Below are 18,101 nucleotides of genomic sequence, written 5' to 3'. Positions count from 1 at the left end.
CAAGTATTATTACATTTAAATAGTATTATTTTATATTTTGGATTAGACAGTTGATTAGAGCCTTTCTTTGAGTGGACAGAAGCCAGTTCTCCCTGACTCTCTCACCCCAGGTCAGTGAGCGGGGGCTTGTCCCGCCCCCTCCTGTAGCAGACGAAGATCTGGGGGCCCATGAGGCTGCCCCCGGTCAGGTCTGCGGACAGGCCGGAGGGGGTGGTGTCCACGCAGGTGTACCCCGCCGGCACCTCCTCCCCCAGCGAGCGCATCACCACCACCACGTCCGTGATGGGCGCCCTGGGCTTGGCCCACTTGTGGCAGACGTCATCGAAGTGGAGCTCCTCGTCCAGCGGCTTGGACGAGTCCGTCAGGCCGGCCACCACAAAGTAGTCCGCTACGCGAGGGCCTTTGTCTTCCATCATCTCCCATCCCCGCGCGGCGGATCTGTGGGGAGAGGGGGGGAGAGGGGGGTGAGCGAGGTGAGTGCGGTGAGCCAGGTATACAGACGTCCCAAACCCTGTACCTCGCTAGTGCTGCTCACACTTACAGAGTCACTGTCCCAAACCCTGTACCTCGCTAGTGCTGCTCACACTTACAGACAGAGTCACTGTCCCAAACCCTGTACCTCGCTAGTGCTGCTCACACTTACAGACAGAGTCATTGTCCCAAACCCTGTACCTCGCTAGTGCTGCTCACACTTACAGACAGAGTCACTGTCCCAAACCCTGTACCCCACTAGTGCTGCTCACACTTACAGAGTCATTGTCCCAAACCCTGTACCTCGCTAGTGCTGCTCACACTTACAGACAGAGTCACTGTCCCAAACCCTGTACCTCGCTAGTGCTGCTCACACTTACAGAGTCACTGTCCCAAACCCTGTACCTCGCTAGTGCTGCTCACACTTACAGACAGAGTCACTGTCCCAAACCCTGTACCTCGCTAGTGCTGCTCACACTTACAGACAGAGTCACTGTCCCAAACCCTGTACCCCGCTAGTGCTGCTCACACTTACAGACAGAGTCACTGTCCCAAACCCTGTACCCCGCTAGTGCTGCTCACACTTACAGACAGAGTCACTGTCCCAAACCCTGTACCCCGCTAGTGCTGCTCACACTTACAGACAGAGTCACTGTCCCAAACCCTGTACCTCGCTAGTGCTGCTCACACTTACAGACAGAGTCACTGTCCCAAACCCTGTACCTCGCTAGCGCTGCTCACACTTACAGACAGAGTCACTGTCCCAAACCCTGTACCCCGCTAGTGCTGCTCACACTTACAGACAGAGTCACTGTCCCAAACCCTGTACCCCGCTAGTGCTGCTCACACTTACAGACAGAGTCACTGTCCCAAACCCTGTACCCCGCTAGTGCTGCTCACACTTACAGACAGAGTCACTGTCCCAAACCCTGTACCTCGCTAGTGCTGCTCACACTTACAGACAGAGTCACTGTCCCAAACCCTGTACCTCGCTAGCGCTGCTCACACTTACAGACAGAGTCACTGTCCCAAACCCTGTACCCCGCTAGTGCTGCTCACACTTACAGACAGAGTCACTGTCCCAAACCCTGTACCTCGCTAGTGCTGCTCACACTTACAGACAGAGTCACTGTCCCAAACCCTGTACCTCGCTAGTGCTGCTCACACTTACAGACAGAGTCACTGTCCCAAACCCTGTACCTCGCTAGCGCTGCTCACACTTACAGACAGAGTCACTGTCCCAAACCCTGTACCTCGCTAGCGCTGCTCACACTTACAGACAGAGTCACTGTCCCAAACCCTGTACCCCGTTAGTGCTGCTCACACTTACAGACAGAGTCACTGTCCCAAACCCTGTACCTCGCTAGTGCTGCTCACACTTACAGACAGAGTCACTGTCCCAAACCCTGTACCCCACTAGCGCTGCTCACACTTACAGACAGAGTGATTTTAATATAATTATGGCACATTAAAGCCAGTGCTCTGTAAATTAGGGAAGATGGTGGGCTAATGGCAGTACTCTGTAAAGTAGGGAAGATGGTGGGCTAATGGCAGTACTCTGTGAATTATGGGACACACTGTGCTTGAAGAACAGAGAAGTTTTGAGAGATTTACTTTCCTTCCACTTTAACATTAACATTCCACAGCAATTACACCCCCTTGACATAAGCGCTGAAGATTATAAGGCTCTCAGCATCTCACACTCATTTTTAAAAAAGGCAAGAAGACAAAAGTTTGAGCTGTTGCGTCAGCCTGAGACTCTGAGACCAAAAGACAAGGAAAGGAGGGGGATACAGACGCCGCTGCTAATGTGTGTTGACTTTGGGCATCCAGCGGCTGAAGGGAAGGGGAAGCGGGCGCCGCGTTTGCGTGTCTGCACTGTGGGGATCCACGGACAGAGCACATTCTCATTTCAGAGTGAAGTCACGTCTGACCAATCAGCGCAGATACTGCGGCGTGCCCCTCCCTCCTCGCCTTCTGACCGCTCTGTGACATTACTTTCAGGGTGGGGGGGGGGGCAACAAAGTGTCTCATTTCTGTCCTGCTGTCTCACCATGCTAACCCCCCCCCCCCCCACACACATTCCTGTGGTTTAAATAAACACATTTTCATACAAAAGCTCAAACGCACTCTCTCATACGCAAACACACACACACATACACACCCACACCCACATGTGCACATGCACGCACGCACGCACACACACACACACGCACCCACATGCGCACACACACACGCACGCGCACACACACATGCACGCGTACACACGCACACACATGCACGCGCACACACGCACACACATGCACGCGCACACACACATGCACGCACGCAAACACATGCACGCGCACACACACACACACGCACGCACACACATGCACGCGCACACACGCACGCGCACACACACATGCACGCGTACACACGCACACACATGCACGCGCACACACGCACACACACACACATGCACGCGCGCACACACACATGCACGCACACACACACGCACGCGCACACACACATGCAGGCACGCACACACACACACACACACGCACGCACACACATGCACGCGCACACACACATGCACGCGCACACACACGCACGCGCACACACACATGCAGGCACGCACACACACACACACACACGCACGCACACACATGCACGCGCACACACACATACACACACGCACGCACACACACAGCGGAGCTCCGTGTGCGTGTCTGAAGGAGGCCCCGGGGTCTGGAGAAGCTCAGCTCGGGGTCTGGAGGGTGGGGATTACCGCCGCGCTCACCGCCAGGCGCGTCCTGAAAGCAGAGCCGTTCCCACAGCCGTTCCCACAGCTCCCATAAGCCTCTCTGCTGCCGCCGGGGTCAGCGCACATTAGAAACACATTGCCCCGCTTTCTGCCGGCTAATTCTGCAGAAACGCGGCTGCGGTCAGCGTGAAGCCAGACTGGCCAGGCCATCAGCAGCACACGCAGCAGCCGCCCCGGGGAGGGCGGAGAGCAGCCAAACGGGGTGTGAGGGGCGTGCAGCTGCGCCCTGGGTCAGGGGTCAGGGGTCAGGGGTCAGGGCTGGGACGTCCCACTGAGACAGGGGCAGGCACTCATCCCTCCACTGCACCCCGCCCTCGCTCTCTTTATACTGTACTCAACTTCTCTGCCTCTTCTCTCATATTTCAACTGCCCATTTCCCTCCATCTCTCACGGTTCTCTAGCTCCCTCCTTCCTTTCGGGTAGTTTACCCGTCTCCTTGCCGTCTTCCTTCCATCACTCTTTCATAGTTCACTGCATGCCCTCACTTGCATCCCTCTCTTTTCCACACTTCAAACTCACTCACTCTTTCTCTCCTTCACTGCTCTCTCTCACTCTCTCTCTCTTCACCTCTCCCTCTCTCTCTCTCTCTCCCCCTCTCCCTCTCTCTGTCTCTCGCCCCTTTAGCCCCAGTCTGGAGGGTTCGTGTGCTGAGGCTAATAGGAGACAGATGCTCTGGGGCAGTGACCCCCGACCGCACCCGTCCCCCACCTCCCGCGAGAGGGACGCCAGGCTGCTGCTTAAAGGGCTGTCTCCACTTCCTCCGCCACGCTGGAGGCCTGGTGTGGAGCTCGCTGGAGGCCTGGGGTGGAGCTCGCTGTGAAGGCCACACAGATCCCCGCTTCCCATCGCACCGAGCCGGGCTGAAATGCGGTCCAGCCAGGCTGCGGCAGCACCAGCAGGACTCCCACCCGGGCCCGGTAGAGCCAGCCAGCTGCACGGCTCGGCCCAAACTGGGAGACCAGTCACACAGCGACAGCGAGAGAAGACAGCCCAGAGCAGTGGAATGCCGGTGTATGTTTTTGTAGCCTGTTAAAAATCTCCCATTAGTGTAAAAGGCGTATTCAGCCATGACCGCAGTGGGAAAAGCCGGTCTCAATGACCCAAAGCCTTCAACACCACGGCCTCCCTTCCTCTCTGTACCCAGTTTAGCTGGTTTTCTGAACAAACACTATGGAACACGGTCATGGGACTCATTAGCTTAGCCAAAGCCAGTGATGCAGTGATCAAACCTGTTAGCTACCTGACATTCCGCCAATCAGAGTACTCCTCTGCTGCAACTATCTCTCAACTACAGGACAAAGCGAGGGTTCACACAGAGACGCAGGGCTGAAGATTCAAGGCATTTCCTGGTCAGGGAACACGCGGTGTGATCAAAGGTTCGCTGGAATCTCTTTGAGCGCCACCAGACATCAAGGGTCATTATCCTGAGCACCGCTACAGGGATTCTGCGGAAAATCTCCTCTCCTATAACCTCCCTAATCTCCCTCAACCCTCCACCTTCCCTCCGCTCCTCCTCCTTAAACTCCACCTCCCCAGCCTCCAACATCCATCGCTCCTTCCTCAAACCGCCAAATCGCTACAACCTCCCTCCGCCTCCCCTTCCTCAAACCTCGGCCATCGCGCCTTGTTTAAATCTCCTGCTCCCTCCCGTCTCTCCTCCATCCTCCTCCTCCTCCTCCCCTGCTCTGGCTCGTCTCTCACAGAAATCCAGGCTGCAGAAGCCAGTTAAGAGCACAGCCCACACAGCCCAGACGTAACCAGGATTACATAAAGGATTTTATATACTGGGCATAATCCACAACACCGTCAGCGCCGAAACGTCAAAACCTCACCATGACAACGCCACAGAATCCTGAGCACCCTCACACATGCCAGAGAGGTGAAATGAAAAGATGAAATTCCCGGTGACTCTTCCCCGGGTGAGCTGGCAGGCTTACGGACAAATCCCCCATGCTCCCGGCGTCGCGGACATTTCCGGAACTGAAGTAAGAACCTGATCCGTGCAGTCGGCGAGTCGCAGACAAACACAGCTTTCAAGTCGGGAAGCTTCCCGGTAACTGGGAAGTGTTTGATGTCTGAACGATTTTTATGCAGAAAATTACAGTGTGTGATTTCCACAAAAAATAGCAGGACTATGCAACCTGAACAACAGCAGCTACTGCACAGATTCACACAGAACTGAGATGCACAACAACTCATGAGGACAAAGCCAAAAAAAAAAAAAACCAAAGCACATCAAAAGCGCATCTACCGAGTGGAGACTGCAAACACTGAGCGAACTGCACAACAGGGACAGATACCCAGAAGTGCTGGTGCAGGACCGGGGCAGCCAGCGGGAGGGTGAACGGCCGCTGTATTTACCGTTCTCCGCACGCGACTGCGCGCGCAATGCCATGTCAACAAGGACGAGGTTCACCTCGCGCGCACGCGCCCACAAACCAAAAAACACTTTCACTGAAAAACACGCAGCCGCCCAGCCCGAGCTGTTGAGCCTGACGCTCCCACCAGGACGCGGAGGGTGTCCGGCCTTCCACTGTCCGGGCGGAAACTTGACCGCAGACAAGGGGTTCCCTCAAATGCAACACATTGCTCCAGGTAAAAAAGTGGACCCAATTTATGCACTTTTTATTGTTTATACCTTATTTAATCAGAGGAGTCACACTGTGATTGACATCTCTTTTGCAAGAGAGCCCAAAAACATGAACACAGGGAGAACATGCAAACTCCACACACACACAGTCCCGTTGACCGGGACTTAAACCCAAAGCCCCCTTCTTACAACCCAAGTGCGTACCATTCATTTGGTTTTCTTGTATCAAGGAAGGTCAAACTCAAAACTCAGTCCTCTTATGGTGCGTAAGAGGGAAAATAAACTGCGAGATGAGGATAATGTCAGGGACTGCTTGGCTAATCAAACACAGGTGGGGACCAGGAGGCCAGGCTGCAGAGACAGAATGGGAATGAGGCCAGAGGAGCAGAGGCCACGCCCCTCTGTGATATCCCCCCGGTCTCCTCTCTGGCCTCAGCGAGTCACGACTTCGGCATGAAGTCTCATCTTCGGGGTATACGACATGACAGGGCAGCACTGACTGGGCCTTTTAAATACAAGCGATGACTATAAAGTGGATTAAAGAAGTCATTTCAATTTGAGCTCAGCCTGCGGAACAGGAAATCAATTAGTGCATTATCAGCGCGCTGACTGGCTCTCACGCCCCAAGCACTCTGAATCTCACCGACCTGCAGCTGAGGACCCCTGCTTCAACAAAACAAACACCTACAGTTCAGCACCTTCGGTGCCTCCAACAGGCTGCTACGCAGCGGCTACATTGCACACAAGTACATAGAAGCATTTCTTAATCACACACATTATCATGTATATATATTGAACCATTTAAAAATATATATATTAAAAATACACGCATTAAATATCATTTAAAAATCTACCAATGACTAAAACCAAACTTAATTAAAATGTGAAATAATTGTGGAATATGGCTGAGGGACTGCAGGGACTCCTGCGCTGGACCGCGGTTAGTAAGCTAGCTCAGCGGGACTTACAGTAGAAGCAGAGACCACTAGCTGCTGGCTGTCCTCTACGCTGTAGGCAGTCCGTGGCTGAACAGTGTCCTGAATGACTTGTCTTGAGTTCCCATTTCCCCGTTTGTGCAGCAATGATTCCTCACGTCACGAGTTCTTCGGAAATGCATCAATCCACACGGGAACGTCACAGAGACTGAGTAACAGGCTGGACAGCCCGGTCACGCTTCCCTTTCCTCTATACTTACCTCAGAAAACATCCCCTTTCATCACAAAATGCACCCAGATCGCACATAACGGAAATCATATGGGGAAGTCGTTGCCAAAGAGGGCCGCGAGTGCTGGGTGACAGATTCATTTAAAGTTTCATCTTTTATTCTCATTAAATGTAGAGTTCTGAGAAACTCCCTTCCCTCTTTCCCCTCTGAAGAAACTATCGGATCAGTCTCGCCGGTATGCGCTGCGCATTTTGCCACAGTTTTCGGCCGTCCAGCTCAAGAGACAGAGCTGTCACATAAATCCGCTTGTCTTTGGAAAAGCCCAAATGCTGGTGGATGGAGCGGAGATAAAGAGAGAGGGAAAGTTGGCTGAAGTTCAGCGGCAGTTAATTGTGCGAGATATTGAGGTCACAGACTGAGGAGCCATTAGTGTGGGGGAGCAGGCGGGGGGACTGTTTGGGGTCCGGAGCGTATTTACTGAATTCTCAGGGGGGGTTTCCATCAGCGAATGGGTGGGCTGCGCAGTTGGGTGTGCCAGTGCCCCCCACCCCCCCTCACCCTCACGCATCATTTACCAGCACTGGAGAGGGGGCCGCCTCTGCTTCCTCAGTGCAGACTGATGGGGAAGTAACGGGATGCGTATGTATCATTACACCCCCCACCCCCCACCCCACCCAGGAGCGCTTCCATAAGTTTGATGCTCAAAGTCCCTTCGCCCTTAAGGGGGAAGAAGGTGTTCCTCTTCAAGGTCCTACGAAGACCAAAGCGAGACAGGAAGCTCAAACTCACCGCAGACAGGAAAGCATGTAACCAGAAGACCATTAGGCAATGCCGTTTAACATCGACAACAGAGCTGAAATGGCTTATTTAGATTTAAAAGCGCAAACTTGTTTGAGACTTGCCCAGTTTTTGAACACAAATCAAACATTAAGAAACTGAATTAACAGACTCACACAGACCCCCCCCCCCCCCCCCCCCCCCCACACACACACACACACCACGCCAAGGACTGGGAGATATTTAAAAAATGTTTACCAATATCCAATAGCAACAAGGCCAGAGTTCAAAGCATCTGCACACGAAAACCGTATGTGCGAATGCATACACATGCACACACACACACACACACACACACACACTCAGAGGCTTTAAATAACATTTAACCAAAGAGGGTTGACTGGTGTAAGCGTTTGAGTCTGGAGAGGAACTGGTTATTATTCAGAGCTGCAGATGGAGGTGTCTGTTCAGCCAAAGGAAGACAAAGAAGAGTCTTTGTGTATCTACCTTAAAAAGAAAGCTCTCCCCCTCTCCCTGTAAGGCCAGCGATGTCTCTTTAAGGCTTCACACTAGCTGGGATGCACATGCATGCCGTGCTGAATTATTCAAAGCTTTAGGTGCGCTGAGAAAACGTAGCACTTAGAGGTCTCAGAACAGCCCGCACGTCTCCGTTATTTACTTAGCTCATTAGAGGGAGGATTAGAAGCTCTGTTTAACACAGAGAGAGAGAGAGAGAGAGAGAGAGAGAGGGAGAGCCTTCTCTAAACTCCCCACAGTGTGCCAGTCCAGGGGCTCAAGAAAGCCCCTCCCCCAACAGAAGACATATCAAAGCCATCGGCCTGTGTGTGTAAACTAGCTGGCCTCCATCTTCAAATCCTTCAATGCAAACAACACAAACTGTGACTGCAGCACTCTGAGAAGAAAGCTACTTTACGTCAGGACAATGGGTTCACAACCGCATTCATGTTATAGACCGTAAATATCAATGCCTGCGCATTGAAGTAAGCGTTCCTTCGTTTTAAGCGGACTTTTAAAAGGTCATCCAATAGCAGCCTGCGGTGCTTAACTGTGTAAAGAAAAGGAACCATGTCTGAAGGGGCTGTTTGATGTGCAGGGCTCTGATCATAAAATGGTTCCTCAGGGTGTAGAGTGAGGCCAGCCCTGCTCTGCATAAGCTGGTTAATAATGTTAGCTACAGGGAAAGGAGAGGCGCGGGCTCGCAGGTGAACAGAGGGGCCCCACGCTGGACCCAATCAGCGGCCCGCATTCCCCGCGACCGCGCAAACGTTCCATAGGAACCAGAAGAACAGCAGGACCGGGCTGCTATAACCGTGAAGGGAGCGTGTGCGAGCGCGCGTGTGGGTGAAACTGGGAAAACGAAGAACAGGAGCGTGACCTGCCATGTGAACAGAGAGCTCGAGTCGTGCGCCAGGTGTGCTCTCCCACGGCCCCTCTCCCGGCCCCTCTCCTGGCCCCTCTCCACGGCCCCTCTCCTCTAAGGGACCAGTCAGAAGTGTTTCCATCAAGCGCGGAACAGTGATAAAGCAGAGATAAAGCACACCGCTGATTTCTGACACACAGCAACGACAGCCGCACGGGAGAGTGCGGTCAGCGTCATAAACCCGGAACGGCCGAGGTATTTCTCACCAGACTGCGCCGTGACTCGTGGGAGGCCCTTCCCACAGCCGTTTACACAGAGAGAACCGAGCGGCTGCAGCGCTGCGGTGTGCAGACGAGTGTGCCGCAAAGCTACAGCAGAGCACCAGCCTGTCTGCGCACTGGTCTTCCTGTGGCATGGCCACCGCACAGCAGAACACATTTATATGAGCCTGACTCTGGCAGCTCAGTATGTACAAACAGAGGCATTGCTATTCACTGTCCGCCTCCGCTCTGCTCTTGCCATTAATCTCCGATTCTCCTCGCCTTCTCGCGTCTCCCGACCGGGCACAGATTTTGTTGTGCAAATTCACTCCGAAAATAAAACAGCAAGAAGTGAAGAACTAAAACTTGTTAACAGCCTGCCACCCTCTCGAAACCCGCCCACGTCCTCTTCTGTTACAGCGCCCCGCAGCTGTAACGCACCCCGCCGCTGTAGCGCACCCCACCCACGTCCTCTTCTGTTACAGCACCCTGGCACATGGCATCGCCGTGGTAACAAACCCCGCCCACGTCCTCTTCTGTTACAGCACCCTGGCACATGGCATCGCCGTGGTAACAAACCCTGCCCACGTCCTCTTCTGTTACAGCACCCTGGCACATGGCATCGCCGTGGTAACAAACCCCGCCCACGTCCTCTTCTGTTACAGCACCCTGGCACATGGCATCGCCGTGGTAACAAACCCTGCCCACGTCCTCTTCTGTTACAGCACCCTGGCACATGGCATCGCCGTGGTAACAAACCCTGCCCACGTCCTCTTCTGTTACAGGGCCCCAGCACATGGAATCGCCGCGGTAACGCATCCTGCACAGATGGTGCTCACAGGAGAGAGCAGAGGGGAGGAGGATAGGAATTTGAAACAGGAAGCAGAGGCCCCTGCGGCCCCGCCTCTGCGCACAGGGGGTGTTAAAATCAACAGGGGCCGGTTCCGCATCTGCCCCAGGAGTCCGAGCGCTGGCTGCCCCCTACAGCCCCCTACAGAACGCTTCCCTGGGGACCCTGGGCCATGATGACCTCAGTGACACGTACAGGGCCGTGCTGAGACGGGTTCGAGCCGCGCCGAGCTAAGCGGGGGAGAGAAAAAACAAATCAGGGTAAGAATCCCATCTGGTCCGGCATCTGCTCCTGGTTATCTGGAGAAGGGCAGGCGGTCAGCGGCTCCCCCTCCCCGTGTGTGTCACGCAGCAGAGTGCTCCAGGGGGAGAGGAACATGTGGTGGAGAGGGAAAGTATATTTTCTCATTCCAGAGACGCGCTATCCGTACGGCTGACACGTGAGCGCCCGTCGACACGAGCTGAGCGCTGACTGTGCTCTGGGCTGAGTGCTGACTGTGCTCTGGGCTGAGTGATGACTGTGCTCTGGGCTGAGTGATGACTGTGCTCTGGGCTGAGTGCTGACTGTGCTCTGGGCTGAGCGCTGACTGTGCTCTGGGCTGAGCGCTGACTGTGCTCTGGGCTGAGTGATTACTGTGCTCTGGGCTGAGCCCTGACTGTGCTCTGGGCTGAGTTCTGACTGTGCTCTGGGCCGAGCGCTGACTGTGCTCTGGGCTGAGCGCCAACTGTGCTCTGGGCTGAGTGATGACTGTGCTCTGGGCTGAGTGATGACTGTGCTCTGGGCTGAGTGATGACTGTGCTCTGGGCCGAGCGCTGACTGTGCTCTGGGCCGAGCGCCGACTGTGCTCTGGGCTGAGTGATGACTGTGCTCTGGGCTGAGTGATGACTGTGCTCTGGGCTGAGCGCCGACTGTGCTCTGGGCTGAGTGATGACTGTGCTCTGGGCTGAGCGCTGACTGTGCTCTGGGCTGAGCACTGACTGTGCTCTGGGCTGAGTGATGACTGCGCTCTGGGCTGAGCCCTGACTGTGCTCTGGGCTGAGTGATGACTGTGTCTGGGCCGAGCGCTGACTGTGCTCTGGGCTGAGTGCTGACTGTGCTCTGGGCTGAGTGATGACTGTGCTCTGGGCTGAGCGCTGACTGTGCTCTGGGCTGAGCGCTGACTGTACTCTGGGCTGAGTGCTGACTGTGCTCTGGGCTGAGCGCCGACTGTGCTCTGGGCTGAGCGCTGACTGTGCTCTGGGCTGAGCGCTGACTACGCTCTGGGCTGAGCCCTGACTGTGCTCTGGGCTGAGTGATGACTGTGCTCTGGGCTGAGTGCTGACTGTGCTCTGGGCTGAGGGATGACTGTGCTCTGGGCTGAGCGCTGACTGTGCTCTGGGCTGAGTGATGACTGTGCTCTGGGCTGAGCCCTGACTGTGCTCTGGGCTGAGCGCTGACTGTGCTCTGGGCTGAGTGATGACTGTGTCTGGGCCGAGCGCTGACTGTGCTCTGGGCTGAGTGCTGACTGTGCTCTGGGCTGAGTGATGACTGTGCTCTGGGCTGAGTGCTGACTGTGCTCTGGGCTGAGCGCTGACTGTGCTCTGGGCTGAGCACTGACTGTGCTCTGGGCTGAGTGATGACTGCGCTCTGGGCTGAGCCCTGACTGTGCTCTGGGCTGAGTGATGACTGTGTCTGGGCTGAGCGCTGACTGTGCTCTGGGCTGAGTGCTGACTGTGCTCTGGGCTGAGTGATGACTGTGCTCTGGGCTGAGCGCTGACTGTGCTCTGGGCTGAGCGCTGACTGTACTCTGGGCTGAGTGCTGACTGTGCTCTGGGCTGAGCGCCGACTGTGCTCTGGGCTGAGCGCTGACTGTGCTCTGGGCTGAGCGCTGACTACGCTCTGGGCTGAGCCCTGACTGTGCTCTGGGCTGAGTGATGACTGTGCTCTGGGCTGAGTGCTGACTGTGCTCTGGGCTGAGGGATGACTGTGCTCTGGGCTGAGCGCTGACTGTGCTCTGGGCTGAGTGATGACTGTGCTCTGGGCTGAGCCCTGACTGTGCTCTGGGCTGAGCGCTGACTGTGCTCTGGGCTGAGTGATGACTGTGTCTGGGCCGAGCGCTGACTGTGCTCTGGGCTGAGTGCTGACTGTGCTCTGGGCTGAGTGATGACTGTGCTCTGGGCTGAGTGCTGACTGTGCTCTGGGCTGAGCGCTGACTGTGCTCTGGGCTGAGCGCTGACTGTGCTCTGGGCTGAGTGATGACTGTGCTCTGGGCTGAGCGCTGACTGTGTCTGGGCCGAGTGCTGACTGTGCTCTGGGCCGAGTGCTGACTGTGCTCTGGGCTGGTCTCTGTAGGCCCCAGTCCCGTGTGCCATCGAGAAGCATGTGCTTCCTGTGTGGTAAAAAATGTGTGAAACCCGCACACCAGCATGCGACCGGGGCGCGGGGGGAGCGCTGGGTGTGAAAATGCTGTTTTGGACCAAATGTGGGTAACAGAATGTTGCACATGGAGTCACAGGTCATTGAGGAGGCCCTAAGCTAAGCTAACAAACGTGTCTGAAATCAAACATTCCCGCAGAAGCTGCAGGTAACCCTGCAGAGAGAATGCAGGGAGCTGCAGGGACGAGCTCATCAAGCCCAGGCCGCCGTACTCCTGCCCGCGCAAAGGCAGCTTTGACCTGGCGTCTAGCGTCCAACTCGCCAGCAGCACTGTCCCAGTGCCAGGACGTCTGCGCTGGACAGACAGTCGCCTGCCCTCCCTCACCCCTTCCCCCCACACACACCCCACACAGCGCTGGATAAAGGGAAGGTTGAGCCTTCCCTCCTGGATAGGATTACCCTGCTTTAGGAGCCGCACAACACCCGTGATCTTCCCCTTAAACACACATCCCAACACGGCGCGCTCCTTTACATTTAGGGCAGGCCGGTTTTTCAATGTACCGGCTCCACAACAACCTTTAAATGGCCCAAGATGACTGTGAATTAGCAAAAAGTACCTGAAATTTTATTTGACTGAAAAGAATACCATAAAACATCGTCAAAAGGTGACAGCACGGGGGAAGTACAGGGCACCCTTGCTCCCACCACCACGGAATTGCCCAAAGGTGGGATGCAGCCCACTCTGCACTATGACTGCCTGTGTCACAGCAGACAGGACATACAGGAAGCGCCCATTAGAAATAAGGAAGAGTGTGGAGTGACTTGACTGTATGACTAGAGCGAACTGAATGATTGACAGACACCCGTAGAAGAAACCGCAAAGCAATCAACGCATGTGGTCTCCCGGGCTGAGAACTTGTTCGAACAGGACTGCCCGCCTGTGGTTCTCGGTTTGAAAAAAAAAAAAAATTCCTTGTGTAGGGCACTGCTGTAATGAGTTTTGACTCAGTAAATAGTATGGCCTGACAGCAGACTGGAATCCCCAAACTGGGATCATGGCAGGCGGAGGGGAAACGGACTGGGCCAAGTACCACTATGTGCCATAGCTCTGGCAACCAAGCAACACCTAAGGCTAAAACATCTAAAATATAGAGGAGGAAAAAAAGAACATTTGGAAAAATTGTTCATTAATTGCTCTTCCAGATTCAAAGTGTTTTAAACAATAGCTTTGAATGAAGCTATTTCACTGCCGTATGAAGGAATGTGAGAATGGTTCTGAATACACCAAAAGATACAGTGAGTAAAAACAGTCAAATGCCACTGTTTAGCAAACAGAAAATAAGCACTAAAGCCTATGAAGATGAAAACTACAATTAAACCACCCGAGGCCAACCGGCTGCCAGTCACTATTTTAGACATGTAGCCTACATTATGAGCTAAAGCCAAATGAACAATACACGTTTTGTGCGCGCGATTACAATAAAATTTGACATTTTAATATACCACAACTCTGCAGTGTCATTAGGCACTTTGCCAGAAGGCACAGTACATATGTACAGGAAAATCCAGTTCATCCTTAAATAGCTGGGATACCCTGCGGAGAGAGCTGTGAAAGCAGTTATTACCTCCTAATGACGAATAGCCCTGCCATTTCCCACTGCACTTCTTCACCTGCTATGACAGCGACGCGGAGCAGGGGAAACAAGCACCCCGGAATGTGTATGAGAAGGGCCTCTCCTTCAAAGGCCCCGCTGATCTTCAGCACTCCACAGACTCTCTGAGCAGCAGGAACCAGCTCGAATGAAGTGCATTGTGGGTACACAATGGGGTAAACAAAGTGAGTGACTTCTGCAACTACTCTTTATAATGTTCACAACCATCTCTGCCTTTGAAAAAGTCATTTTGTCAACGTTGTTTTCCAAACAAAGATTTTTATTTGAACATTCAATTCTGCTTCACCCGAAAAATAGAAGGCAAGCTCCTCTACTTGCCACATAGGCCTAGCTGGTGCAAAAGTTCATGTCTAGTTGGTGCTGACTGTGCCTAGGAATCCTGCTGGGTGATATTTAATAGGCAACAACATCACCCAATGAGGGAGGGTTTCAGGGCTGGGCATTACTCACTAGTGACCCCTCTGGTCATTTATGTGCCTGCGGTCTCCCTGTGAAATTGGTTCAGTCTTCCAGCATGGTACCTGGGGCTTGTATTTCTGGGGGTGTAGGTTCAATGCTCAGGAGGGAGACCGCTGTTGTACCCTTACTTAATCAAAACGCGTAACCTGCATTGCTTCAATACCTAGCTGTAGCAATATGAACAGCATGTAAGGAATTCTCTGGATAGTGTAATATGGTTGCAATGAAAAAATGGGGCAGAGAAAAGCTGTAAACAAAGTTTGGGAGTATAAATGAAGGCTTCATCAACATTCTTTGTGTGTCAGCAGTGTCTGACAAATGTTCAGAGGTTTTTCCCTTGTGAGGCACTGCTCTCCCCAGGACGAGTTAGCTGGAGTTCTTCACCGCCGTGGCTTTAGAGAGCACAGACACAATGAAAGCTCTGAGTCTCAGGGACAAATATGTCAGAGAGGGAGCGGAGCGCTCATTCCCCATTCCGCCTGACCGCGTTTGACACGCCATGCGCTCCGCCCTGGGGATAATTTGTTTCTCTTTCTGCGGCGTCCTTGGCCCGAGCAGGATCCCGCAGACGGTGAGAACACTGGGAACATCGCGCCCCGCTCGCTGCTCTCCGCGGCGCCCCGCCTGCTAGCGCCTGCTGCAGTACCGGCTCCCAAAGCGCGGCGGTGACTAACGGTGCGCTGGCACCAGCACCTGCCCTTCCAGCGCTGCGCGCAGGCTCTATCAGCCCGCCGGGCACGCAACAGCAAAGCCCAAAGGGCCGCTAACCGCGATCTGGAACATTCCAGCTCTGTACCTCAACACTGCAAAATGACAGTTAACTGCTGGAGAAGTCACATTAGACTTCATAATAATGGACTCATAAATCAGCGGCTCTCAAAACGGGCATTTAAAAAATGAAAGCAAAGCTTTTCTGCCTCCGACGAAGCCATAATCTCAGTCGCTGAAAAAGTTTCATCCATGTCTCTCAGACACTCTGGCCCCGGACAGGCAGAGGTAAGTTGCAGTGAGTCACAGCTGCAGTTGTGCGCAGGCACAGTGGGGGTGCTGGTGACTGTGCAGCAGACTGAGACCAGCGCATCACAGCAGATAATCTCCTCAACATCTGGTGCCTGCATCAGCACAGCAGGCTCCACCTCACCCAGCAGGCTCCAAAGAGCCAGGTGCTCCTCCAATGGGAGAGCGGGACTTTCGAAGCCCACCACGAGCGGCGCCACTGAAGGGGAAACAAACACAGTCCCGAACCGCTCCTGACTCCGCACATTCCTCACGCAGCGCTGCTCCCTTTCGGCGGCCACGCCCTTCCCCGGCGCCCAGACTGCGCTAACCCGCTGCTCGGCTGCCAGGCCGCAGACCGCCAAACGCTCGGCTCTGAGGCAAACCGAGACCGGGGGGAGAGACGGGGGCCGCTCCGGCACGCGGCACGCAACGCTGCCCGCCCCCGCCAGACCCCCCCCCCACGCCCTTTCCTCCTCCACGCCCACAAACCCTTGCAGAGGAAGTGAGCGCTGCTCTGAGGCTGAGCTACGCTGATCCAGGCCCCAGGGCTGTAACCGAAAAGCATGAATCACCAGCTGTGGCAACGCTGGAAGACGGCCCACGCTACCCAGGGAGAGCCTCACCAGGAGGCTCAGCCCCCGGGGGCATGAAAGACGAGTCTCCCCAGCCGCCTGCTCCCCTCTGGATCCCACAATTCCCTCTTCAGCGGGGAGCTTACTGCGTTGTGGCAGCTGTTTCCATTTATTATTTCACTTTTTAACACCGTTCCATTTCCTCTTCTTCATTTTTAGTTCTTTGACTACGCGACTAACCGGAGTGCAACTGATCGCTCAGACCTAATAAACGTCCTATTTTCTACACACTATAGCAATATCGTGAAATGCATTTCAAACACATATACATTAAAATATAATCATGGTTGAGGTCTATGATCAACTTGGCCCGCCTCCTCGATCCTGGTATGTTAATTAAATCAAAAAGTTTGATAATCGCAAAGGAAGCAATTAGGTCTCATTAAAGACCCGAGCTTTCCTCCCACGCAGGGATCTGCACTTTCTGCGCCAGAGAAAGCTCAGAATTACAGTCTCTCTTAGGAAAGAAAACTGACAGCCAATCCCCACATCCCACTGGCAACCTGGCCCCTTTACTGGATGATTAAACGCAGGTGCTGATCAGCACATACCTCTGAGAACAATGAGGAGTGAGGAGAACCTTTAAATAAACCGGTAAATAAAGAGACTGACAGGGAGGGGGGGCGGGGAGAGAGAGAGAGAGAGAGAGAGAGAGAGAACAAGGAGGCCAAGGAACAAGGTAATTTCTGGAGCCTGAAGCTCTGCAATTACTCAGGGCCAGTTGAGCATAGGGCTGAAAATCTCAGGCAATCTTTCTGTGTCTGGGAGGCATCTACGACGCCCTCTATGACTGAATCTCCAAAGCCATGGGCTCACTGAAATGCTGCACTCTGGCTGGAGTGGATGAGGAAGACAACTTTGGGGCTCTGTTTTATCAAACTGGCTAATTAACAATGGTGACCAAAGGCGCTCAGTGATGTTACAGAAAACTGGTGTTATAAAGACACAAAGCCAAAATGGATTCTGTAGGCCAATTAGAGGACCATAGCATGGATCTCCATTGCATATTTACCTTTTTATTATTGCTGTCAATGTCAATATAACAACTCACTGATGCTAGTGGTGTATTAAATCATCAGCAAACCACCTCTGGCCCAAACTCTTTTCACCACCCATATCTAATGAGCCATGCTAACATTGGCAGTCTAACACAACACAATACACACATCTCATTGAGCAGGGCTCAGAGACAATCCTGCTGCAGATACACCCATTATGAGTTTAATTGATGTTTGCAGCCTTCTTACTGCCTGTGAGAATGTAAACCGGATTAGTTCCAGCAGAGAAGTATAACGAAGTCTTAAATATTTCACAAAGTCTGGTTTGATTAGCAAGGTTCCAATTCTCTAATGCCTTTATCTACACTCCGCCCTTATTTTGAAATGCAGTGGACAGAAAGCTCTTTAGGCTTTCTCCATCTCTGGGCATTCATGCTTACTCATCCATTTGTAACATCCTGCAACATTATCTTGATATAAATGTGTCTGGAGCAATGAGCAGGTTTTACAGGATGTATTAATAACAACAGAATTAAAAACGCCATCTTCTGAAAGCTGTAAGACCTTCAAAATTTTATACAGAACTGACGTAATGTAAAACATTCCATCAGAGATTTCGGCCCTATTTAATAACTGAAATGTCTCATCACCGTGACAGATGTTTTTTTAAATTTCCTGTTTGCTA

General features: G+C 53.4%; 1 protein-coding gene across 5 annotated transcripts in view; it reads right to left on the bottom strand.

Moving 5' to 3' along the window:
- dennd4a (DENN/MADD domain containing 4A) overlaps positions 1-18,101 on the bottom strand; it is a 59,611-nt gene that overhangs the window by 37,416 nt on the left and 4,094 nt on the right. For all 5 annotated transcript variants that reach the window (XM_035396150.1, XM_035396152.1, XM_035396153.1 and 2 more), the window contains exon 2: positions 106-438. In XM_035396150.1, coding sequence (XP_035252041.1) covers positions 106-438 — 333 coding nt within the window. The remainder of the gene's footprint in view (positions 1-105; positions 439-18,101) is intronic.

This window comes from Anguilla anguilla, chromosome 16 (genome assembly GCF_013347855.1).
Source record: "Anguilla anguilla isolate fAngAng1 chromosome 16, fAngAng1.pri, whole genome shotgun sequence".
In the NCBI taxonomy this organism is placed as follows: domain Eukaryota; kingdom Metazoa; phylum Chordata; class Actinopteri; order Anguilliformes; family Anguillidae; genus Anguilla; species Anguilla anguilla.
This window is presented reverse-complemented; position numbering and strand designations above follow the sequence as displayed.